This window comes from Panulirus ornatus, chromosome 49, assembly GCF_036320965.1.
Source record: "Panulirus ornatus isolate Po-2019 chromosome 49, ASM3632096v1, whole genome shotgun sequence".
NCBI classification, from domain to species: Eukaryota; Metazoa; Arthropoda; class Malacostraca; order Decapoda; family Palinuridae; genus Panulirus; species Panulirus ornatus.
The window spans coordinates 5114372-5141357 of NC_092272.1; the positions used below are offsets into that span (position 1 = coordinate 5114372).

The 26986-nt window shown below is 38.7% G+C and overlaps 1 protein-coding gene and 1 long non-coding RNA gene across 4 annotated transcripts in view; one reads left to right on the forward strand and one right to left on the reverse strand.

The window, feature by feature from the left end:
* Window positions 1-13639, reverse strand: part of LOC139764350 (uncharacterized) — a 34155-nt gene extending 20516 nt beyond the window's left edge. Inside the window, exon 1 of the long non-coding RNA XR_011716348.1 lies at window positions 13320-13639. This is a non-coding gene — a long non-coding RNA (uncharacterized lncRNA). The remainder of the gene's footprint in view (window positions 1-13319) is intronic.
* Vamp7 (Vesicle-associated membrane protein 7) overlaps window positions 1-26498 on the forward strand; it is a 96472-nt gene extending 69974 nt beyond the window's left edge. For 2 of the 3 annotated variants that reach the window (XM_071690875.1, XM_071690874.1), the window contains exons 3-7: window positions 1768-1887; window positions 10112-10220; window positions 13660-13727; window positions 13927-14019; window positions 21065-26498. In XM_071690875.1, coding sequence (XP_071546976.1) covers window positions 1768-1887; window positions 10112-10220; window positions 13660-13727; window positions 13927-14019; window positions 21065-21130 — 456 coding nt within the window. In that variant the 3' untranslated portion in view covers window positions 21131-26498. The remainder of the gene's footprint in view (window positions 1-1767; window positions 1888-10111; window positions 10221-13659; window positions 13728-13926; window positions 14020-21064) is intronic. The other variant, XM_071690873.1, reaches the window with a different exon arrangement.
* Window positions 26499-26986: the final 488 nt, after the last annotated feature.

The window sequence follows — 26986 nt, forward strand, 5'->3', positions numbered from 1 at the left end:
ACATTTACAGTATTTAAGTATTGAAGATACCTTTTGCCATTTTTTGGAAAATATTGGTACAGTAATATGAAACGGTTGTTCTCTATGCCATCAATCACCTTCCTTGGTTTGCCACATTCTTGGTAAAATGGATGAAGCACATAACCTACTATCAAAATGATGGCCTTCTGCTGAAACCAGTACCTCATGCTTTGCTAGTGCATTGAAATACAGAACTGTTCATAAAAAGTTTGCTACTTTCAGAAAATAAGCTAACAAAAGTGTCAAAGAGGAATATTGCTGTGAAATGGAAATATGCTATATTAGAATTTAGGGTTTGTGAAGATGCCTCCAGTTTATCAATAATAGAGTTTATTTTGTACATTTAGGGACAACCAGCTCAGTTTAATATTAATAGGGTTTATTTCATACATTCAGGGATATACCCAGCATGGAAGGGATGGGTTGAATAACTCCCTTTTGACATAGTGAGTACCAGCAAGTCTCCAGCTTATCATAACTAGGATTTAAATCATATATTAAGGGACATAACTGACAGGGAAGAGCTGGGTCAAGGAACTTCCTTTTGACTCGCTAAATGACAGCAAACCAAGAACACGTACTTTTGACATCGTTTTGTTGTAGCTAACTGGACTCATATCAGTTGGCAATGCTTTTCCCATTATGCTGTGTGTGTGTAATTACCTATTTGTACTGTATATAGAGAGTTTTACACTCTTGAACATCTTCTACTATCATACAATGTTTTATACTTATGTAGGCTTTCCACATTTGCCATATCTTCTATCACTTTATTCCATTCGCTTACTACTCATACAACGAAAGTAGTTCTTTACATCTTGGTTAACATGTTCCTTGTTTTCATACCAATCCTCTGGTTGCACATCTGTGTCATCAATCTGGTTTTAAAACTTGAAGGTTATGATCAGGTCACCTCTCACTCTTTTCTCTTCCGTGGTGAGTGTGGTGAGTAAATTTAAGTTTTCTAGCTTTTCCTTGCATCTCAGCTATCTTAATTCTGGTAAAATTCTACCTTTGTTGTTCTTTAGATCTTGGCTATTTGTTCTTTTTGCTTCTTTTGGTGTACCAAAATTAAGAAGCACACTCTAGTTTTGGCCATGTGTATGATGTGAAAAACTGCTTGCTGAACATGAATAATTCTTTATCCATGAACGTGAATGCTTACATTTACTAGCACACAGTTAGTGTCCTTAACTAGACTCGTAAGGTGGGAACTCTGGGGACAGGTTTGAGACATTGTCCTCTCAAGTCTTTCTCACTTACAGATTCTTGCAGATGTTTCTTGCTTTCACTATCACTCAACCTTATGGCTTTACATTTACTCGTATCAAACTTCATCAACCATGTATCGGACAAACTTTGGGGTTTATCAGGGTCTCATTGTATGGTGATGCCATCCTCTATGCCTTTCACTTCCCTACTTGTACAGTATGGGGAGGGTGTTTGTACTCATGTTTAAAATTGGAGGACATACATGCAGAATTGTTCATCTGATGATATGATTGCTTTTGGGTCTTTGATGGGATAGAATACACAGTTAGTAAGTATCCAGTATTTATATATTTTGAAACAACTTTTAAAATGGTCAGGCGGATTAGACACATGTTTCTGCGGATAAGAATGAAGTCTCTGCATCATTGAGTTACTATATTTGTGACTGTTTTCTCAAACCCTTATACACAGAGATCCATTTTATTTTGCAGTAAGATTATATGAGTGATTCTCACAATTTCCTTAAAATTACAGGAGTTCGAGCGACAGCGAGCATTTCTGTTCTTGGAGGATATCAGGCAGAGGTTCCATGCTACCTATGGGGCACGAATCCACACTGCACTACCATATGCCATGAACAGCGAGTTTGCTCAGGTACTGGTATAGGTTTGTGTTGATTACACTAATGAAACTGCTTGGGAGCATTTGATATTAATTTTCAGTTTTGTTTTGTCTGACGTAAATGTAGATGTGAGACTTAATCTTGCGTGTGTTGTCATTAATCCCATTCCCATTCACATGAGGTTAATTAAGTGCAAACAGCACAAAAATGACAAAAAGTGGTTAACCTACTTAATTGCTGGCCAACAAACCAGATTTAGTCACAAAGTCCTTATCTTCAAAACTCTCATCCTCTACAATGGGTTTCCCCAGGGAGTAGTTTTTTCCTCTACTCTTCTTCAGTTTCTTCCTACATGATCTCTCATTGTCTCTTATAGATCACAATAGGAAAGTCCTCTTGTATGCATACGCCTTCACAATCACATCATATTGTTCTCAATAGAAGTTTGTCATGTCTAAATAAAGTAGAACAGGTACTGAAAGACATTAGCATCACAGGCATGCTATGTACTGTTGCAGTAGTAGTCCTCAGAACTCAGTTAATATTTGCTTCACAACTCTTAATTCTTATATCAAGTATTATATCCACTATATTTTGTCGCTGCATAGAATTTCACATTTGTCTGTTGTTATTCTATGCATCTTAACTTTGTTCAGAACATCTTAAATTCTTTTACTGATGCTTACAATTTGTACAGTTGCCTCATCATTGCAGTGTCTACACAGTAAGACCTCCATGTTGATGTAACTTTTCCAAATAATATTCTACTCACACTTGCACCCATAACTTTGTTATGCCATAGGTGAAGTCACTAACCAACAGTGGCAAGTATGTATTTATGTTTTTTAAAGTTTTTATGATTAGACCAGTCCCTCAACTTCTGTTTCCCTCTTTTTTAGAAATCTTTCTTTGCTTTTTAATGTGTCATATGAGATCAGAAATATTTTGGTAATTATTCATATCCACTGTTTCATATATTATTTTTTATTTTTTTTATTATACTTTGTCGCTGTCTCCCGCGTTTGCGAGGTAGCGCAAGGAAACAGACGAAAGAAATGGCCCAACCCCCCCCCATACACATGTATATACATACGTCCACACACGCAAATATACACACCTACACAGCTTTCCATGGTTTACCCCAGACGCTTCACATGCCTTGATTCAATCCACTGACAGCACGTCAATCCCGGTATACCACATCGCTCCAATTCACTCTATTCCTTGCCCTCCTTTCACCCTCCTGCATGTTCAGGCCCCGATCACACAAAATCTTTTTCACTCCATCTTTCCACCTCCAATTTGGTCTCCCTCTTCTCCTTGTTCCCTCCACCTCCGACACATATATCCTCTTGGTCAACCTTTCCTCACTCATCCTCTCCATGTGTATATTTGCGTGTGTGGACGTATGTATATACATGTGTATGGGGGGGGGGTTGGGCCATTTCTTTCGTCTGTTTCCTTGCGCTACCTCGCAAACGCGGGAGACAGCGACAAAGTATAATGAAAAAAAAAAAAAATATATATGTTGTATGGTTGCGAGGCGTGGACTATGGATAGAGTTGTGCACAGGAGGATGGATGTGCTGGAAATGAGATGTTTGAGGACAATGTGTGGTGTGAGGTGGTTTGATCGAGTAAGTAACGTAAGGGTAAAAGAGATGTGTGGAAATAAAAAGAGCGTGGTTGAGAGAGCAGAAGAGGGTGTTTTGAAATGGTTTGGTCACATGGAGAGAATGAGTGAGGAAAGATTGACCAAGAGGATATATGTGTCGGAGGTGGAGGGAACGAGGAGAAGAGGGAGACCAAATTGGAGGTGGAAAGATGGAGTGAAAAAGATTTTGTGTGATCAGGGCCTGAACATGCAGGAGGGTGAAAGGAGGGCAAAGAATGGAGTGAATTGGAGCGATGTGGTATACCGGGGTTGACATGCTGTCAGTGGATTGAATCAAGGCATGTGTATGGGGGTGGGTTGGGCCATTTCTTTCGTCTGTTTCCTTGCGCTACCTCGCAAACGCGGGAGACAGCGACAAAGCAAAAAAAAAAAAAAATATATATATATATATATATATATATATATATATATATCGAGGATGTAAGGCATGTGTACGTGTAGGAAGAGAGGAAAGTGATTGGTTCTCAGTGAATGTAGGTTTGCGGCAGGGGTGTGTGATGTCTCCATGGTTGTTTACTTTGTTTATGGATGGGGTTGTTAGGGAGGTGAATGGAAGAGTTTTGGAAAGAGGGGCAAGTATGAAGTCTGTTGGGGATGAGAGAGCTTGGGAAGTGAGTCAGTTGTTGTTCGCTGATGATACAGCGCTGGTGGCTGATTCATGTGAGAAACTGCAGAAGCTGGTGACTGAGTTTGGTAAAGTGTGTGAAAGAAGAAAGTTAAGAGTAAATGTGAATAAGAGCAAGGTTATTACGTACAGTAGGGTTGAGGGTCAAGTCAATTGGGAGGTAAGTTTGAATGGAGAAAAACTGAAGGAAGTAAAGTGTTTTAGATATCTGGGAGTGGATCTGGCAATGGATGGAACCATGGAAGCGGAAGTGAATCATAGGGTAGGGGAGGGGGCGAAAATTCTGGGAGCCTTGAAGAATGTTTGGAAGTCGAGAACATTATCCCCGAAAGCAAAAATGGCTATGTTTGAAGGAATAGTGGTTCCAACAATGTTGTATGGTTGCGAAGTGTGGGCTATGGATAGAGTTGTGCTCAGGAGGGTGGATGTGCTGGAAATGAGATGTTTGAGGACAATATGTGGTGTGAGGTGGTTTGATCGAGTAAGTAATGTAAGGGTAAGAGAGATGTGTGGAAATAAAAAGAGCGTGGTTGAGAGAGCAGAAGAGGGTGTTTTGAAATGGTTTGGTCACATGGAGAGAATGAGTGAGGAAAGATTGACCAAGAGGATATTTGTGTTGGAGGTGGAGGGAATGAGGAGAAGTGGGAGACCAAATTGGAGGTGGAAAGATGGAGTGAAAAAGATTTTGAGGGATTGGGGCCTGAACATGCAGGAGGGTGAAAGGCGGGCAAGGAATAGAGTGAATTGGATCGATGTGGTATACCGAGGTCGACGTGCTGTAAGTGGATTGAATCAGGGCATGTGAAGCGTCTGGGGTAAACCATGGAAAGTTGTGTGGGGCCTGGATGTGGAAAGGGAGCGGTGGTTCGGGCATTATTGCATGTGGTTTCGGTGCATTGTTACACGACAGCTAGAGGCTGAGTGTGAACGAATGTGGCCTTTGTTGTCTTTTCCTAGCGCTACCTCGCACACATGAGGGGGAAGGGGGTTGTTATTCCATATGTGGCGAGGTGGCGATGGGAATAAATAAAGGCAGACAGCATGAATTATGTACATGTGTTTTTATTTATATGTCTGTGTGTGTATATATATATATATATATATATATATATATATTTTTTTTTTTCTTTTGCTTTGTCGCTGTATCCCGCGTTTGCGAGGTAGCGCAAGGAAACAGACGAAAGAAATGGCCCAACCCACCCCCATACACATTTCTTGATTCAATCCACTGACAGCACATCAACCCCGGTATACCACATCGCTCCAATTCACTCTATTCTTTGCCCTCCTTTCACCCTCCTGCATGTTCAGGCCCCGATCACACAAAATCTTTTTTACTCCATCTTTCCACCTCCAATTTGGTCTCCCTCTTCTCCTCGTTCCCTCCACCTCCGACACATATATCCTCTTGGTCAATCTTTCCTCACTCATTCTCTCCATGTGACCAAACCATTTCAAAACACCCTCTTCAGCTCTCTCAACCACGCTCTTTTTATTTCCACACATCTCTCTTACCCTTACGTTACTTACTCGATCAAACCACCTCACACCACACATTGTCCTCAAACATCTCATTTCCAGCACATCCATCCTCCTGCGCACAACTCTATCCATAGTCCACGCCTCGCAACCATACAACATTGTTGGAACCACTATTCCTTCAAACATACCCATTTTTGCTTTCCGAGATAATGTTCTCGACTTCCACACATTCTTCAAGGCTCCCAGAATTTTCGCCCCCTCCCCCACCCTATGATCCACTTCCGCTTCCATGGTTCCATCCGCTGCCAGATCCACTCCCAGATATCTAAAACACTTCACTTCCTCCAGTTTTTCTCCATTCAAACTCACCTCCCAATTGAATTGACCCTCAACCCTACTGTACCTAATAACCTTGCTCTTATTCACATTTACTCTTAACTTTCTTCTTTCACACACTTTACCAAACTCAGTCACCAGCTTCTGCAGTTTTTCACATGAATCAGCCACCAGCGCTGTATCATCAGCGAACAACAACTGACTCACTTCCCAAGCTCTCTCATCCCCAACAGACTTCATACTTGCCCCTCTTTCCAAAACTCTTGCATCCACCTCCCTAACAACCCCATCCATAAACAAATTAAACTACCATGGAGACATCACACACCCCTGCCGCAAACCTACATTCACTGAGAACCAATCACTTTCCTCTCTTCCTACACGTACACATGCCTTACATCCTCGATAAAAACTTTTCACTGCTTCTAACAACTTGCCTCCCACACCATATATTCTTAATACCTTCCACAGAGCATCTCTATCAACTCTATCATATGCCTTCTCCAGATCCATAAATGCTACATACAAATCCATTTGCTTTTCTAAGTATTTCTCACATACATTCTTCAAAGCAAACACCTGATCCACACATCCTCTACCACTTCTGAAACCACACTGCTCTTCCCCAATCTGATGCTCTGTACATGCCTTCACCCTCTCAATCAATACCCTCCCATATAATTTGCCAGGAATACTCAACAAACTTATACCTCTGTAATTTGAGCACTCACTCTTATCCCCTTTGCCTTTGTACAATGGCACTATGCACGCATTCCGCCAATCCTCAGGCACCTCACCATGAGTCATACATACATTAAATAACCTTACCAACCAGTCAACAATACAGTCACCCCCTTTTTTAATAAATTCCACTGCAATACCATCCAAACCTGCTGCCTTGCCGGCTTTCATCTTCCGCAAAGCTTTTACTACCTCTTCTCTGTTTACCAACTCATTTTCCCTAACCCTCGCACTTTGCACACCACCTCGACCAAAACACCCTATATCTGCCACTCTATCATCAAACACATTCAACAAACCTTCAAAATACTCACTCCATCTCCTTCTCACATCACCACTACTTGTTATCACCTCCCCATTTGCGCCCTTCACTGAAGTTCCCATTTGCTCCCTTGTCTTACGCACTTTATTTACCTCCTTCCAGAACATCTTTTTATTCTCCCTAAAATTTAATGATACTCTCTCACCCCAACTCTCATTTGCCCTTTTTTTCACCTCTTGCACCTTTCTCTTGACCTCCTGTCTCTTTCTTTTATACGTCTCCCACTCAATTTCATTTTTTCCCTGCAAAAATCGTCCAAATGCCTCTCTCTTCTCTTTCACTAATACTCTTACTTCTTCATCCCACCACTCACTACCCTTTTCTAATCAACCCACCTCCCACTCTTCTCATGCCACAAGCATCTTTTGCGCAATCCATCACTGATTCCCTAAATACATCCCATTCCTCCCCCACTCCCCTTACTTCCATTGTTCTCACCTTTTTCCATTCTGTACTCAGTCTCTCCTGGTACTTCCTCACACAAGTCTCCTTCCCAAGCTCACTTACTCTCACCACCCTCTTCATCCCAACATTCACTCTTCTTTTCTGAAAACCCATACAAATCTTCACCTTAGTCTCCACAAGATAATGATCAGACATCCCTCCAGTTGCACCTCTCAGCACATTAACATCCAAAAGTCTCTCTTTCGCGCGCCTGTCAATTAACACGTAATCCAATAACGCTCTCTGGCCATCTCTCCTACTTACATAAGTATACTTATGTATATCTCGCTTTTTAAACCAGGTATTCCCAATAATCAGTCCTTTTTCAGCACATAAATCTACAAGCTCTTCACCATTTCCATTTACAACACTGAACACCCCATGTATACCAATTATTCCCTCAACTGCCACATTACTCACCTTTGCATTCAAATCACCCAACACTATAACCCGGTCTCGTGCATCAAAACCACTAACACACTCATTCAGCTGCTCCCAAAACACTTGCCTCTCATGATCTTTCTTCTCATGCCCAGGTGCATATGCACCAATAATCACCCATCTCTCTCCATCAACTTTCAGTTTTACCCATATTAATCGAGAATTTACTTTCTTACATTCTATCACATACTTCCACAACTCCTGTTTCAGGAGTACTGCTACTCCTTCCCTTGCTCTTGTCCTCTCACTAACCCCTGACTTTACTCCCAAGACATTCCCAAACCACTCTTCCCCTTTACCCTTGAGCTTCGTTTCACTCAGAGCCAAAACATCCAGGTTCCTTTCCTCAAACATACTACCTATCTCTCCTTTTTTCACATCTTGGTTACATCCACACACATTTAGGCACCCCAATCTGAGCCTTCGAGGAGGATGAGCACTCCCCGCGTGACTCCTTCTTCTGTTTCCCATTTTAGAAAGTTAAAAAAAATACAAGGAGGGGAGGATTTCTGGCCCCCCGCTCCCGTCCCCTCTAATCGCTTTCTACGACACGCGAGGAATGTGTGGGAAGTATTCTTTCACCCCTATCCCCAGGGATAATATACATATATATATACACATACACACACATACACACACACACACGCACATATACACACACACACACATACATATATATACATGTGAAAAATTTAAGAAACAATTTAGAAAACTGAAACTTCTAGCTTGAAATATATATATATAGTGAAAAGTTTTTATCGAGAATGTAAGGCATGTGTACGTGTAGGAAGAGAGGAAAGTGATTGGTTCTCAGTGAATGTAGGTTTGCGGCAGGGGTGTGTGATGTCTCCATGGTTGTTTAATTTGTTTATGGATGGGGTTGTTAGGGAGGTAAATGCAAGAGTTTTGGAAAGAGGGGCAAGGATGAAGTCTGTTGGGGATGAGAGAGCTTGGGAAGTGAGTCAGTTGTTGTTCGCTGATGATACAGCGCTGGTGGCTGATTCATGTGAGAAACTGCAGAAGCTGGTGACTGAGTTTGGAAAAGTGTGTGGAAGAAGAAAGTTAAGAGTAAATGTGAATAAGAGCAAGGTTATTAGGTACAGTAGGGTTGAGGGTCAAGTCAATTGGGAGGTGAGTTTGAATGGAGAAAAACTGGAGGAAGTGAAGTGTTTTAGATATCTGGGAGTGGATCTGGCAGCGGATGGAACCATGGAAGCGGAAGTGGATCATAGGGTGGGGGAGGGGGCGAAAATCCTGGGGGCCTTGAAGAATGTGTGGAAGTCGAGAACATTATCTCGGAAAGCAAAAATGGGTATGTTTGAAGGAATAGTGGTTCCAACAATGTTGTATGGTTGCGAGGCGTGGGCTATGGATAGAGTTGTGCGCAGGAGGATGGATGTGCTGGAAATGAGATGTTTGAGGACAATGTGTGGTGTGAGGTGGTTTGATCGAGTGAGTAACGTAAGGGTAAGAGAGATGTGTGGAAATAAAAAGAGCGTGGTTGAGAGAGCAGAAGAGGGTGTTTTGAAGTGGTTTGGGCACATGGAGAGGATGAGTGAGGAAAGATTGACCAAGAGGATATATGTGTCGGAGGTGGAGGGAACAAGGAGAAGAGGGAGACCAAATTGGAGGTGGAAAGATGGAGTGAAAAAGATTTTGTGTGATCGGGGCCTGAGCATGCAGGAGGGTGAAAGGAGGGCAAGGAATAGAGTGAATTGGAGCGATGTGGTATACCGGGGTTGACGTGCTGTCAGTGGATTGAAGCAGGGCATGTGAAGCGTCTGGGTAAACCATGGAAAGCTGTGTAGGTATGTATATTTGCGTGTGTGGACGTATGTATATAAATGTGTATGGGGGGGGGGGGTTGGGCCATTTCTTTCGTCTGTTTCCTTGCGCTACCTCGCAAACGCGGGAGACAGCGACAAAGTATAATAATAATAATAATAATAATAATATATATATATATATATATATATATATATATATATATATATATATATATATATATATTGAGATGTATAGGTATGTATATTTGCATGTGTGGACGTGTATGTGTATACATGTATATGTGGGTGGGTTGGGCCATTCTTTCATCTGTTTCCTTGAGCTACCTCGCTGATGCGGGAGACAGTGACAAAGCAAAATAAATAAATAGATAAATAATATATTTTCACTGTGTAATTTGTTTTAGGTTTTGGCAAGTCAGATGAAGCATTACACCGAATCAAGAGACATTGACAAGATCTCACGTCTGCAAGGGGAAGTGAGTGATGTGAAGGATATCCTTGTGAAGAATATTGGTAAGCTGTAATTCTATTTAAGATTCATAACTAGATGCTAATTTAGTTGTTCATGAAGTAAACTCTAAGTGACAGTTTTAATGATAACCCATTCACTGGACTTTAATTGTGTTGAGATCATCCATGGTAAACATGTTCTGTTTTTATATATGTTTAAAGTATTATGATGGAAAATAATCAGTGCTGTGCTGAAACTAATTGAAATTTATTTTATTGGTGAGTGTACATGTAATCAAATGTAAAGCCCCATGAAGTAGCATTATGTCCAAAGTACCAGCTGCACATATTTTTCAGTGATCCTTTTGCTGCAGCAGTCATACTACTTTAGTGTGCCAGATATGCTCAAATAATTACAGAAGAAATATATTGCATGTTGTTCTTACACATCTCATTTCCAGCACATCCATCCTTCATACTTTTTGATCCAAGGCTTATGTGTCACATCCATGCATTAATGTTGGGACTAATTTACCATCAAGTATACCCATCTTTGCACTTACAGACCTTTCTTTTCATCCTGTTAATGTGCTTAGGACCTTAGCCCTCTCACTCGCCCTATGACTTACTTCAGTTCCTGTGGTTTCATCTGATGCCATACCAACTCCTAGGTATCCAAAATGCTCCACTTCCTCCAGGTTCTCTTGATTTGAACTCAGATATGCTCTACTCTCTCAATAAAAATTGCCCTTGCCTTGGTGGTTGCTGCTACTTGCTAATGAATGATTGCTATGGTGAGCAGTCATCTGACCATTATTGCTGGACAGAGTTTTGAAACTTCTACTTTTTGATTGTATACATTACACTTTTTTTTTTTTTTTTTGAATGATAGATAAACAGATTATTGGGTAATGGGTTACTGGAAATCAGTAATTCAGTGTTTGCCCTTGTATTAGTTCTATTTTTATAACAAGTTGCTGTTGCCGTTGGGATAAACCTGCCTGGATCTACTTTGGATAAGTTTCTCAAGTCATTCTTCTCAAGGAGACCTTCTGCCTTCTTGGGCAATGTATCCCTTTGTGGTGGGAGAAGAGTAAGTGAGATTCAACTAATGTCTCATTTTTGATGATGATATGCCCTGGGTTAAGGTCAATCCAAATTGTAGGTTTTTGGTTTAGATGGAAACAGTTATGTTTCAAAATACTCATTTTGATTGCTTCTGGGAAGATTTCCGCTGGGAACATAATTTCTCATGCCCAGTTAAATGTGCGAGAGAATTCATTGAGATCATTCGAAATTGTTGAGGAGAACTCCTTTTTGTTCATCCAGGTTTAAAACCCCTTTTAACAATGAACCCCTCATCTTGGCTTAATAGACATTTTATTGGCCTTACCGGGCATGTTGTGGCCCATGATATCTTGAAGGTAGTTTCCACTCTGACCTCTCTCAGGACTTTCCTTTCCCACAAATATGAACAAAAGAGGTCTTTGGCTTTTCTTATACGTTTTGTTGACAACACCTTTCTCTAGTCATCAATGATCAACTCGTGTGTGAGGTAGCGCTAGGAAAAGACAACAAAGGCCACATTCGTTCACACTCAGTCTCTAGCTGTCATGTAATAATGCACCGAAACCACAGCTCCCTTTCCACATCCAGGCCCCACACAACTTTCCATGGTTTACCCCAGATGCTTCATATGCCTGGTTCAATCCATTGACAGCACATCGACCCCGGTATACCACATCGTTCCAATTCACCCTATTCCTTGCACGCCTTTCATCCTCCTGCATGTTTAGGCCCCTATCACTCAAAATCTTTTTCACTCCATCTTTCCACCTCCAATTTGGTCTCCCACTTCTCGTTCCCTCCACCTCTGACACATACATCCTCTTGGTCAATCTTTCCTCATTCATTCTCTCCATGTGATCAAACCATTTCAAAGCACCCTCTTCTGCTCTCTCAACCACACTCTTTTTATTTCCACACATCTCTCTTACCCTTACATTACTTACTCGATCAAACCACCTCACACCACATATTGTCCTCAAACATCTCATTTCCAGCACATCCACCCTCCTGTGCACAACTCTATCCATAGCCCATGCCTCGCAACCAAACAATATTGTTGGAACCACTATTCCTTCAAACATACCCATTTTTGCTTTCCGAGATAATGTTTTCAACTTCCACACATTCTTCAAGGCTCCTAGAATTTTCGCCCCCTCCCCCACCCTATGATTCACTTCTGCTTCCATGGTTCCATCCGCTGCCAGATCCACTCCCAGATATCGAAAACACTTCACTTCCTCCAGTTTTTCTCCATTCAAACTTACCTCCCAATTGACTTGACCCTCAACCCTAATAACCTTGCTCTTATTCACATTTACTTTTAACTTTCTTCTTTCTCACACTTTACCAAACTCAGTCACCAGCTTCTGTAGTTTCTCACATGAATCAGCCACCAGCACTGTATCATCAGCGAACAACAACTGACTCACTTCCCAAGCTCTCTCATTCACAACAGACTGCATACTTGCCCCTCTTTCCAAAACTCTTTCATTAACCTCCCTAACAACCCCATCCATAAACAAATTAAACTACCATGGAGACATCACACACCCCTGCCACAAACCTACATTCACTGAGAACCAGTCACTTTCCTCTCTTCCTACAAGTACACATGCCTTACATCCTCGATAAAAACTTTTCACTGCTTCTAACAACTTGCCTCCCACACCATATATTCTTAATGCCTTCCACAGAGCATCATCTGAATTATATATAATTAATTCTTACCAAACTATTCTTTTGGTTGAGAGATTTTTCTCAAATACTTCTCTCATTGTTGATATGACAAATTGATGGTGGAGAAAAAGGTGTTTTGAAGAATGGAAGACTATATAACGAGCAGTCATGTAGGCAAATTTATGGTTTGCTCTCTCTTACCATACCTTTCCCTCTCTTTGTAAAGAACTTTACCCTTAACTGTTGTTAACTACCATAAAGATGATGTTTATGTTCTAAGAATTTTAAGGCTTCTACTATGACAGCCAGTATGACATTATTGCTTAGAGGTTACTGGTTGGCAGAGGGATGGAATTGGACCAAGCTGTAGGTCACAACTACTGACTAGGTGCTTGGTGAGGAGTGAGAGGCACTTACCTATCCAGAAGTCAAACAGTCAGAAGGTTCTAACTCCCCAGAGATCTTGAAGAGATTTTTGACTCACTGGCCACTGCCTGAAAGAGAGAGAAGTTGATATTTTTAAGAAATTACATTTTTTATCATTAAAGGCTTGTAATAATGAATATTGTTTTGAAAACAGGAATGTGTATTTCAATCATCTTACATTTTATGCTTTTTGTACAGTACTGGCAACTTCATTATGTATGCCAGTACAGCACAAGCACTGATTGTTATTTTGTATTTGTGTTCTCAAGCAATAAATTGATGATCCCAAGCTGTCATATTTATTAAATTAACACAAGGAATTTTATTTCAGAGAACTTGGCTTGTAGAGGGGAGAGACTCGAGCTCCTGATAAACAAGACGGAGAACCTTAATACTTCGGTAAGAGACTTAAAGAAATATTCATCTTTAGTATTCTTTGTTGATTATCACTCTCCTCATCCTTCAGCATTTTCTTATTACACTTAATTGTTCTGTTAGTATGTTATTAAGCTTTGAAAGTTGCAATTTTTATCAAGATATCCACCAACTCTTTCAGATTTTTGGAAAATCTAGAATACAGCGCAATTATTTTTTTCAGGCTGTTACTTTCAAGACAACTAGTCGAACATTGGCTAGGAGCCTTTGGTGGAAGAATGTCCGCATCATCATCTTCATTATTTTGGGTCTGGGGGTAAGTTACACTTTTCCCAGTGTGTACTGAAGTGACTCTTGATAGTATGATTAATACAGTTCTGGAAATTTTATCAATATTATTGAACATGAAATACTTCTAGCAGCTTCATTTTATTGCAGGGCATTAGTACTTTTTATAGAATCATTGCTTATTGAACAAAGAGAATCATGAATCATAACTCTAGCATTTTTGCATTTGCTGCTTCAAAAGTGACTTGGTGTGCTTTTTGAGCATAATTCTGTCTCTTAGATTGCTTGTTATATAACGTTTAATAATGCTCTGCACTGTTTGTACTCATCTATTTCTGTTTATACTGTAAGCTGAGAGTATATTTTAGATAAATCATTTTCATTTGAAAACAACCAGTGATTCATTTCTGCAAAATCAAAGAGAGCACAAAACATAAAAGTCTTCATGCTGGGGCTGTCAGATCATCATTAGAGTACAGCTATTGATAAATGAAACAATTGATTTGAAAAATAAGTAAAAAAATAAAACAACATACATTCATTTACCACACACCCTTCCTCCTCCACACATTTTCACCTATAGCCCATGCCTCACAGCCGTACAACATTGATGGGATTACTGTGCCTTTAAATATACCTATTTTTGTCCTCCCAGATAACAGCATCTCATTTCACACATTCCTCAGAGCCTCCAGAACTTTCACCCCCAGATCATATTAATATTATTGTTTTCTTTTATACATACTTGTCACTTCCCGTGTTAGCTAGGTTGCATAAAGAACAGAGGACTTAGCTGCAGAGGGAAAAATCACCACTTGGCCCCCTTCTCTGTTCCTTCGTCTGGAAAAGTAAAACTGGTGGGGAGTATTTCCAGCCCCCTGCTCCCCAACTTTTAGGCACCTTCTACAACATGCAGGGAATATTTTATTAAATAAATCATAAACCATTGAAAGTTCTGTGGGGCTTGGATGTGAATAGGGAGCTGTGGTTTCAATGCATTACACATGACAGCTTGTGTATGGATTTGAGTGGCTGTGGCCTTTCTTTGTCTATTTCCTGGAGCTACCTCGCTGACACATGGGGTGGTGATTGGGTTTGGGGAAGAAGAGAAGAATGTATATGTGGTGTGGCATCGTGTATGGATGTTGGTGAGCAAGTATGAACGTGTACATGGTTTACCTCAGATGCTTCACATGCCCTGGTTCAGTCCATTGATCACTATTCCTTAAACGCCTTTCACCTTCTTGTATGTTCAGGCCCAGATCGCTCAAAACATATATATGTGGCACAACATGTTTTACAGAGACAATCCACCTCATCAGTTGCCAATAATTCACAAAGTTTTTTAAATCTTAGGGCTGCCACAAAAATGCTGTCTTTCTTCTGCCATTCTAGACAATGTGCTGGCTTGACCAATAGTGGCCATTAAAGGGAAAGTTGGGGTGCCATGCTGTTAAGGGAGGTTGTGTGGAAGGGGTTGGCCAAGGTAATGAGGTGTTTTTTGGATAATTTTTCTTATGGTTTCGTTTCTTGCTAATTCTTTTATAATGATTTGGTTGATAATGTAATGGGCTTTAAAATTGCCTAGGGACAAATTGAAGTTCTTTGTATTAGCAATTAAGCAGATTCAGTGATGTTACGGGTAGCATACTCAGAAGAGGGGTGTCATGTGACTGGGATGTTAAGGTCTACAGGGTGATCGTTTTCATGGCATTGTTTAGCGATTAAATTTTTGTGGTCATTCCTGTTTACTGAGTGATGGTGCCAACAGCATCTTTCAGTTTCTGCCGGTATGGCCATTGTATACATCTTTACATGCCTTACATTTGACTGTGTAAACAATTCCAATTGTTTGATAATTTGGCGTATTTTTGATTAAGGTCTTACTGATGGTGTTATTGGAATGGAAGGCAACATTAAAAGCACTGTTTTTTAGTACCTGTCTTACGTCAGCTAATTTAGGAGAATAGGGCAACACTAAACATTTAAACCTATCATTTTTCGCATTTTTGTTACTATATGCATAAAATGTCATCCTTAGTACTCTTAAAAACACAGACATAACTGCTGACATTTTTAGAGAAGAATCATCTACTGAAAAATAATGAATATATCTCTCCGAGTTGGTAGGCTTCCTGTATATCTTAAAGGTCAAACGATCAGATTCCCTAGTTATCAAGGCATCAAGAAATAGTGTTTTGCCTTCTTTTTCCCATTCAATCTTGAATTTGATGGTGGGGTTGATGTTATTTAATTTGTTACAGAAAACATCACAATCTTGGGAAGATGGCCATTTAGGACCACACATCATCACTGTATCTAAACGAGACATTTGGATGATTATTGATTGAAGTTAGAATTTCAGTGTCAAAGTATTCCATGAATGAGTTACTGACCAAATTTCTATCAATAAGAATTACTTTCATAATCTTGGAAAACATTATTGGAAACACAAAGCTCTACTAAGTCAATGAAAGTTTTTATGGGCAAGGACAAGGCAAGACAGATCGGGCAATTTCCTTCTTAGGTATGTGATGGTTTCATCAATGGGGACTTAAATGAAAAGGGAATTCACATCAAAACTAATGAGTCAGGCAAATTAATGTTCCAAGCTTTGTTTACAAAATTTAAGCTGTTAATAACATGCGATGGAGAGGTTTTTCCTTGAACATTGCTAAGATGTTTTGCACCATTAGATGATGGTGAACAAGTATGAATATGTATGAATGTATGTGTGTGTGAGTGTACATGAATATGAATATATGTATACATATGTGTATACAAACAAATTAAACAACCATGGAGACATCATGCTCCCCTGCCGCAAACCGACATTCTGTGAGAACCAATCACTTTCCTCTCTTCCTACTTGTACACATGCCTTACATCCTCGATAAAAAATTTTCACTGCTTCTAGCAACTTGCTTCCCATTCCATATACTCTTAATACCCTCCACAGAGCATCTTTATCATATGCCTGCCTCCACCAGATCCCTAAATGCTACATACATATCCATTTGTTTTTCTAAGTATTTCTCACATACATTCTTCAAAGCAAACACCTGATCCACACATCCTTTACCACTTCTGAAACCACACTGCTTCCCCAGTCTGATGCTCTGTACATGCCTTCACCCTCTCAATCAATACCCTCCCATACAATTTCCCAGGAATACTCAACAAAACTTACTCCTCTGTATTTTGAACATTCACCTTTATCCCCCTTTGCCTTTGTACAGTGGCACTATGCATGCATTCTGCCAATACTCAGGCACTTCACCATGAGACATACATACACTGAATATCCTCACCAATCAGTCAACAACATAGTCACCCCCTTTTTTAATAAATTCCTCTGCAATACCATGCAAACCTGCCGCCTTGCCAACTTTCATCTTCTGCAAAATTTTCACTACCTCTTCTCTGTTTACCAAGTTATTCTCCCTGGCCCTCTCACTTCGCACACCACCTTGACCAAAACACCCTATATCTGCCACTCTATCATCAAACATTCAACAAACTTTCAAAATACTCACTCCATCTCCTCACATCACCACTACTTGTTATTACCTCACCATTAGCCCCCTTCACCGATGTTCCCATCTGTTCTCTTGTCTTATGCACTTTATTTACCTCCTTCCAAAACATCTTTTTATTCTCTGAAAATTGAATGATACTCTCTCACCCCACCTTTAGGGAGGTGAATGCAAGAGTTTTCGAGAGAGGGGCAAGCATGCAGTCTGTTTTGGATGAGAGGGCTTGGGAAGTGAGTCAGTTGTTGTTCGCTGATGATACAGCGCTGGTGGCTGATTCAGGTGAGAAACTGCAGAAGCTGGTGACTGAGTTTGGTAAAATGTGTGAAAGAAGAAAGCTGAGAGTAAATGTGAATAAGAGCAAGGTTATTAGGTATAGTAGGGTTGGGGAGGGACAAGTCAACTGGGAGGTAAGTTTGAATGGAGAAAAATTGGAGGAAGTGAAGTGTTTTAGATACCTGGGAGTGGATTTGGCAGTGGATGGAACCATGGAAGTGGAAGTGAGTCAGAGGGTGGGGGAGGGGGCGAAAGTTCTGGGAGCGTTGAAGAATATGTTGAAGGCGAGAACATTATCTTGGAAAGCAAAACTGGGTATGTTTGAAGGAATAGTGGTTCCAATTATGTTATATGGATGCGAGGCATGGACTATAGATAGGGTTGTGCATAGGAGGGTGGATGTGTTGGAAATGAGATGTGTGAGGACAGTTTGTGGTGTGAGGTGGTTTGATAGAGGAAGTAAATAAGGGGTAAGAGAGATGTGTGGTAATAAAAAGAGTGGGGTTGAGAGAGCAAAAGAGGGTGTTTTGAAATGGTTTGGTCACATGGAGAGAATGAGTGAGGAAAGATTGACCAAGAGGATATATGTGTCAGAGGTGGAGGGAACGAGGACAAGTGGGAGACCAAATTGGAGGTGGAAGGATGGAGTGAAAAAGATTTTGAGTGATTGGGGCCTGAACATGCTGGAGGGTGAAAGGCGTGCAAGGAATAGAGTGTATTGGAATGATGTGGTATACTGGGGTCGACGTGCTGTCAGTGGATTGAACCAGGGCATGTGAAGCGTCTGGGGTAAACCTTGGAAAGTTTTGTGGGGCCTTACTTTGGAAAGGGAGCTATGTTTTTGTTGCATTATATATGACAGCTAGAGACTGAGTGTGAACGAATGTGGCCTTTTTTTTTTTTTCCTAGCACTACCTCACGTATGTGCGGGGGGGAGCGGGGTGCCATTTCATGTGTGGCGGGATGGTGACGGGAATGAATAAAGGCAGCAAGTATGAATTGTGTACATATGTATATATTTATGTCTGTGTATGTATATGTATGTATACATTGAAACGTATAGGTATGTATATGTGTATGTGTGGATGTGTATGTATATACATGTGTATGTAGGTGGGTTGGGCCATTATTTTTTTCTGTTTCCTTGCGCTACCTTGCTAACACAGGAGACAGCGACAAAGTATAATAAATGATGAATAAATATGTGTATATGAGCGGATGTGGCCTTTCTTTGCTAACGTAGGAAACTGTGATCATGTATGAAAAAAAAATATAATTCATCCTGGGACCCTTTTTCTTTTGGGCTTCTGCAGCTTCAAGGCTACATGCAGTGTATACAAGAGTTAAGTATATGGTAGAATTTTGTGGAGCAAGAATGTCTTGGATTAAACTGTATTTTTTGTTTCTTGTCAAGAAATCATCTTCAGTGTGGCATACAACCTCATTGAAGATGACTTGTTTGTAGTGTAACCATGTAGAGCAGAGTCAAATAACAGTTGTATGACAATTATGAAGTATGTTTTGTTATACAATGACAAGAACCCTCTTATTGGGTTCTTGTATTGTTGGGGCTACACTCTGTATAGGATCAAGATGTTTGACTCCTTTGGATTGAAAATAAAGTAATAAGACATTTTTTTTTTTTTTTTTTTTTTTTTTTTCATACGATTCGCCATTTCCCGCGTTTGCGAGGTAGCGTTAAGAACAGAGGACTGGGCCTTAGACGGAAAATCCTCACCTGGCCCCCTTCTCTGTTCCCTCTTTTGGAAAATTAAAAAAAAAAAAAAAATGATATATAATATATAATATATAATATATAATATATATATAATATATATAATATATATAATATATAATAAGACATAAAAATATTATTATTTTATTATTTTGCTTTGTCGCTGTCTCCCGCGTTTGCGAGGTAGCGCAAGGAAACAGACGAAAGAAATGGCCCAACCCACCCCCATACACATGTATATACATACACGTCCACACACGCAAATATACATACCTATACATCTCAATGTACACATATATATACACACACAGACATATACATATACACACATGTACATAATTCATACTGTCTGCCTTTATTTATTCCCATTGCCACCTCGCCACACATGGAATAACATCCCCCTCCCCCCTCATGTGTGCGAGATAGTGCTAGGGAAAGACAACAAAGGCCCCATTCGTTCACACTCAGTCTCTAGCTGTCATGTAATAATGCCTGAAACCACAGCTCCCTTTCCACATCCAGGCCCCACAGAACTTTCCATGGTTTACCCCAGACGCTTCACATGCCCTGATTCAATCCATTGACAGCACATCGACCCCAGTATACCACATCGATCCAATTCACTCTATTCCTTGCCCGCCTTTCACCCTCCTGCATGTTCAGGCCCTGATCACTTAAAATCTTTTTCACTCCATCTTTCCACCTCCAATTTGGTCTCCCACTTCTCCTTGTTCCCTCCACCTCCGACACATAAATCCTCTTGGTCAATCTTTCCTCGCCCATTCTCTTGATGTGCCCAAACCATTTCAAAACGCCCTCTTTTGCTCTCTCAACCACGCTCTTTTTATTTCCACACATCTCTCTTACTCTTACATTACTTACTCGATCAAACCACCTCACACCACATATTGTCCTCAAACATCTCATTTCCAGCACATCCACCCTCCTGCGCACAACTCTATCCATAGCCCACGCCTCGCAACCATACAACATTTTTGGAACCACTATTCCTTCAAACATAGCCATTTTTGCTTTCCGAGATAATGTTCTCGACTTCCAAACATTCTTCAAGGCTCCCAGGATTTTCGCCCCCTCCCCCACCCTATGATTCACTTCCGCTTCCATGCTGAAATTATAATTTTATTTTCTTATTACTTCCTATTAGTTTCTGTAATAAGAATGATTGTTTTGTCTCTTGTTACAGTCGGATAACATTTACCATATTGTTTTAGTGGATTATTGGTGAAATATTGATATTGTTTCATGCATAGATGATCTTTATTCACCCATGATTTTCCTCATTTTTACTGCTCATTCTTACATTCTGCCTCACATGGCTTATCTGTGCAGATATCTCCATTCTTTCATTCCGTATGCAGACATACTCCCTTGTTATGATCTTTTTTGATATTTTTTGTATGCTTGCATATTCTCTCTCAGCTTTGCACTTGTCACAACTTTGAAACATCATGTTCATGTCTTTCCTTGTGTTTTAATTCTGAATAACTTAACTTATCCTTATATTGCAGGTTAGCATCTATATAATTGGTGCAATGGCTTGTGGCCTTGCTTGGCAGCACTGCACTGGGAAGTAGGAATAATGGAAGTGTCAGGGAATATGTTTGCTGTACCCATTCTGTGTATCTTTTTGAAGATTCCCAAGTTTAGGAAACATCTCATCATTAGATAAAGCCATTTTCATCTATCATAATCATGAAAGTTATATGAGGAAATATGGGGACTATGAGGACAAAGTTGTGGTTAAAGTCCATTATTATTTAGAATATTACTTTTCTTGAGATCACTTTTTGATATAATATTCTCCAGTTTTCCACTCATTTTTTTTTATTATTATCCCTGGAAATAATCTGTTCTCTTATCATGCAGTCTGATTATATTCATTGAGACTGTTGCAGTCATCCAGTATGATTAATATGAATTTTTCACTTTCAGTGCTGTCTTATGTACGTGATTAAATTTATGTCTATATTTGACCAGTGAATTATATTCAGCACCATATTATTAAATTTTTCACTGATATTTTCATTAAGTGACCCATTCATCTTAGCTGTAGAGCCCATCTGTTTCATTATGAAGGATGCCATGGTAGAGTGATTGAGATCTGTTGGTCAGTCTTTCATGATATGAGACTATATCTTTTTTTCCACACACTTATAAATTATGTGAGATTTTGCAAAATATATGAGTGCTTAAAGGAATTTATGTTAGTTGTAGTTGCTTTGTCTCCCAGTCATGTAAAGTTGCTTGCAGTATTTCTTGAGTTATATGGTAATATGACTCAACATTTCTCTTATTGTGAGCTTTCTGAATACTAGTGAGGAACCCCCATTTAGTATACAGTTTATTTCATTTACTTACTGAGTAACTTGACACAGAGCATTTTTTGACTGCAACATGTTTAGGAACCAGTGAAGGTGAGCCTCCAGTGTATTGAGACTGCTCCATCTTGTTTATGAATATCATAGGATTGTTACCAAGTTGTGTAAATATATATGATTATCTGAAACTATTTATTTGATGTGAAATGTTTAGAGAACTCTCACAGGATTGGAGGTAGACAGAGTTACAATACTCTTCTAATTTAAGATGCCAGTATCTTGTAGGTTTAGATGGTTTGTAATGAAATCCTGTAGTGTTACATATCTGAAATAGGAGTGGAAAACATAATCTCATTATTTCATGCACTGTAAGATTGCGATTGTGATGAGTAGAACTGTTGTGTTATGGTATCAGTATCATTGAAGCCTTGCCCTTTCATCGACCCTTAGGGACTTCATACTGGAATTCCTTTCCATAAATGGTGCAGTGGCCTAAATATATTGAATCCACCTCATTTGAAGGAATAAAAAGAATGAGCTAATAAATAGATTTTGCTGTTAAAGATACAAGTTAGTTTTGCAAAGAAAGAAGAGATAATTGTTACAGATTTTGCTAAAGTACCATAAATTTATCTTCAGTGATGAAATAAGTGACTACTTTATGGCTTGATGAATATTGTATAATAAGAATTGTATGTATATTACAGAAAGATTGAGTCAGATATGTTGTAGTTTTCAGCCTTAGTAAGATGTAAAATGCATGATATACTTTAAGACACTTTTTTAGTCATTGAACAGATGTCCTGATAGATTATTCTTTTTCTCATAAGGCAGTAAGGGTATGAAATTAAAATTATGGTATGTTTACCTAGAATAATCCATAAAGTGATTTCAAGATGATGAGTTTAAGATTGTTTGTAATGTAGGATTACCTGTATTTTAGTAAAGACCTTGATTTCTAATATATCCAAGGTAGTATGATATAAGATGCTTATTTGTAGCTTTCATGATCAAGTAATCACTGAACATATATTATCTCTGTATGATGTTTTGTAGTATTAGTCTTTTTTTTTTTTTTTTTTTTTTTTTAAGCTAATGAGGGTGAGGCACTAAAGGTTAAAAGCTGCACTGGAATTAACCAGTTATGGAGACTCTTGCCTTGGCCACCCTGTTGAGGAAGATCCTGAAGGGAATGGGCATCTGAGATATAGTTAGGTATTGAACTTGTATAGAGCTCCTGCACAACTCAGTATTATTCTAGAACAAGTAAAGTGAGATCATAATACAAGGGTCTGTGTTGTATACTTTTGATTTGTATATTTTAAGTGATATTGAAATGTTGAAATGTTTGGCATGGCTTGCATATAATGTAATGGTAGAATTTCATAGGAATATATTTTATAAGTAATACTCTGTGATATGCACTTAGTCTAAGCTTATATTATGAAGGACTTTACTATTATTAAGGTAGAATAGAATACACTTATAAGTTGAAGTTTAAGTACTTTACTATTATTAAGGTAGAATTGAATGAACTTAAAATTTAAGTATGTAGTGATGTTTCTTAAAGAATTCTGAAGCCTGTTTGTTTATTAAGAAGTTTGGGATTGAACAGGGCTGAAATCTTTCATGTAAAGCCTCAAAACCTATATAATATACTAAAATTTTGTAGATTTGGACAAAGAAGTTAATAGCAAGTGAAATATTGAACAAAAGGTGAGATGAATTGAAATGTTGTTTGGTATATGGGAATTAAAAAGGATAGAATGGGGGATAGCGTGGTGTAATGATAACTCACAAGGTCAGGACAAGATGAGGAAAAATGTGGTATGCTGAAAACTCACAGATCAGTAGCATCTGTTAGATGATGTAGTTTAGAGGAACTTGAATGTCAAGGTGAGTTGATAGTATGACATGGGGAATGACTGAAGCCTTGGTTCTGATTATGACTGGAAAAGAAAGGTAGGGATTCATTTGCTCCAAGTCAATCACTTTCTTCTTATAACATTTATTTCATGTACTATGAGTTGGTAATTCACTAGCATATATACCATGGAACAAAGTCAAACCCTTGGCTTCACAGAGGCTAAAAGATACAGCCACTAGTGACCCTCTTTGTTTGAGCGGTTAGCTTTGCTGTTCGTCCTTCCATGGGGATTGATGATAAAACGGGTACCTGGCTGAGGCAAGGGTGATCAAGTATAATGAAATATAATGATAGTATTATTATTATTATTATTATTATTATTATTATTATTATAATTATTATCATCATAATTTTACATAATCGCTGTTTCCTATGTCAGCGAGGTAGCATCAGGAAACAGATGAAGCATTTCCCATCCACTCATATACATACAATAAACGCCCACATATGCACATATACATACATACACATACGCAGACATTACATACATACACATGTACATATTCATACTTGCTTGCCTTTGTCCATTCCTGTCGCTACCCTACCCCACAGGAAAATGGCATCGCTATCCCCTGCCTCAGCAAGGCAGCACATCAGAAATACAGACAAAAAGGGCACATTTGTTTACACTCAGTTTTTAGCTATCATATAATGAAAATATATATATATTTTATCCCTGGGGACAAGGGAGAAAGAATACTTCCCATGTATTCCCTGTGTGTTGTAGAAGGCAACTAAAAGAGTAGGAAGGGGTATCTGGAAATCCTCCCATCCCTTTTTAATTTTCCTTTTTAAATTCATCTCTTTTTCAGCACTTGTATATAGGTCGGTACACAAAACAGCATGTTATGATCTCCATTTCCGAGAGGGGGCCATTTCAAAATACAAAAGCTGTTTTTTGCATTGCAATACATCTTATCCTAGGGTTTGAACTTGACCTGTGGTGTATGCACATTTGTCTTTATGTAGGTAATACATGAACTTGATATGACTGTAAACCGGTTAGCTCTTGTACATCTGAATTCAAATGAGCTCATCCTCCAAACTGATTATACCAATGCTTGTTTAATTTTCATGTTGTAAGGACTGGTGCAATTTGGTCACTAAACTTTACACTGCAAATTTGCCGAAAGACAGTTTTCAGTTAAATGCATAGTGTATTAGAATACTTTAGCATTTCTTAGGAATTCTGTAATGCTTCGCATTGGAGATATAACTGGCTGTCTTTATAATGATGAGCTTGTCAGAATGGTGTATTTCAAAAGTAGTTCCTTTGGAAACGATGTTAAACATAAGATTAACATCCTTAGATATGTGTCGGTTTAGCTTAAAACTTTGATTCATTGATAATAGTTAAATCTATGACGTTACATTTGACAAAATCTGAAAAATTTATTTCAGATATATGGATATATTGTATATGTTTTACATAAATGGAAAATGCAGTCTGGAATCACGATAATTACACTGAAGTTAAGAATTGCTCATTGTTTTTCACTTCGAGAGAAGAAAAGGTTAGCTCAGTTTAGGTTTTAGTTCATGGCAGAGTGACCAGCTGAATACTTACAAAAGCAGATGAAATACTGCCAACTCTGTTTGTTTCAAGGATCAAACCCAGGTCTTTCTGGATATCACTTTAGTTTTAGTGTTTCCAGGTTGTCTTTGATACATGACAGGATTTCAAACTTGTAATGGTTGCAAAATAGAACAGCTTCTGGAAACCTCCTCAACATAAAACAGCAAGTGCATGTATCCCACACTTTCCTTCATGATCATCCTACCTTTGGCCTTTCCATGCACATTCTTGAATTCACCCCCTTGCATATTAAAGTCATTCATCCAGTTTTATTTTGCCATAGGAGATACTAAGTTGGAGTGATAGTCGTTTTCTTCTGTGATTAATTATTTAATTCTTTAGTTCAGAATTTGAATTTTTGATGTTATTGCATCTTGCTTTGCTGAAACTGTGTTTTGTGTGGTGGCATTTTAATTGTTTTTTGGTGGGTGAGATGTGGATAATGTGCAAGAGTACTTGCATAGAATCAAAGGCATTATATCTTCTGTTTTTACTGTGTGTAATATTGTTTTTAATATGCATATTAATTTACTGTTTGCTCTTAATATGAAAGCTTTAGCTTGATGTTGATTTTGTTGCAATATATACAGCTATAAAATTGCTTTCCCATCCAGCAACACTCCCACTACTTTGTCAGCCTTTAGGGATGGGGATACAGATTCCAAGTCTAAAGTTTGCTTCTAGTGCATGTAGTCATTTGATCTAACCTATGTGAATAGGACAAGGTAGAAGAAAATGTATGAAAAAATTTAACCCAAGATTCTTATGAGATTGAAAGCATTCTTGAAAAAAAGGAGAAGTATGACTGAGATATTTTGGCTTATAAACATATTGTGTGCCAGATAGCTATGTATCTTTGTACAGAACTTATATAAATGTTCACTTAAACTCACTGAACTGAAAATATGGTACATTGTTAAAAACGTGACAAATAAAGTAGCATTAAATTACTTTTGAAGAGGAAGACCTTGTTTTCAGCTCAGTTTGTAAATGTGATTTATTAATTGTATTTTTCATCATGTTATTTTGAAGTAAAGTTGAAATTTGTATATCATTGCAATTAAAAAGACTTTTAGTTAAACAAACAAATACATATCCTACATATTTACAAGTGTAAATAATATTGTAAGTTTCTTCTTTTCCCTATATATATATATTTATTTATTTACATATTTATTTTGCTTTGTCGCTGTCTCCCGCGTTAGCGAGGTAGCGCAAGGAAACAGATGAAAGAATGGCCCAACCCACCCACATACACATGTATATACATACATGTCCCCACACGCAAATATACATATCTATACATCTCAATGTATATATATATATATATATATATATATATATTCCTATGAGTCCACGGGGAAAATGAAACTCGAAAAGTTCTCAAGTGCACTTTCATGTAATAATCACATCATCAGGGGAGACACGAGAAAAATATAACAGTTAGTTGATATACATCGAAGAGACGAAGCTAGGACGCCATTTGGTAAACGTGATTGTCCAAAACATACAACAAGCTTTCATAAACTTATCATTTTACAAATCTTATCAACAATAAAGTTATCTAATTTGCATAGACCATCACTAATATTAAGATTATAATTCTTTG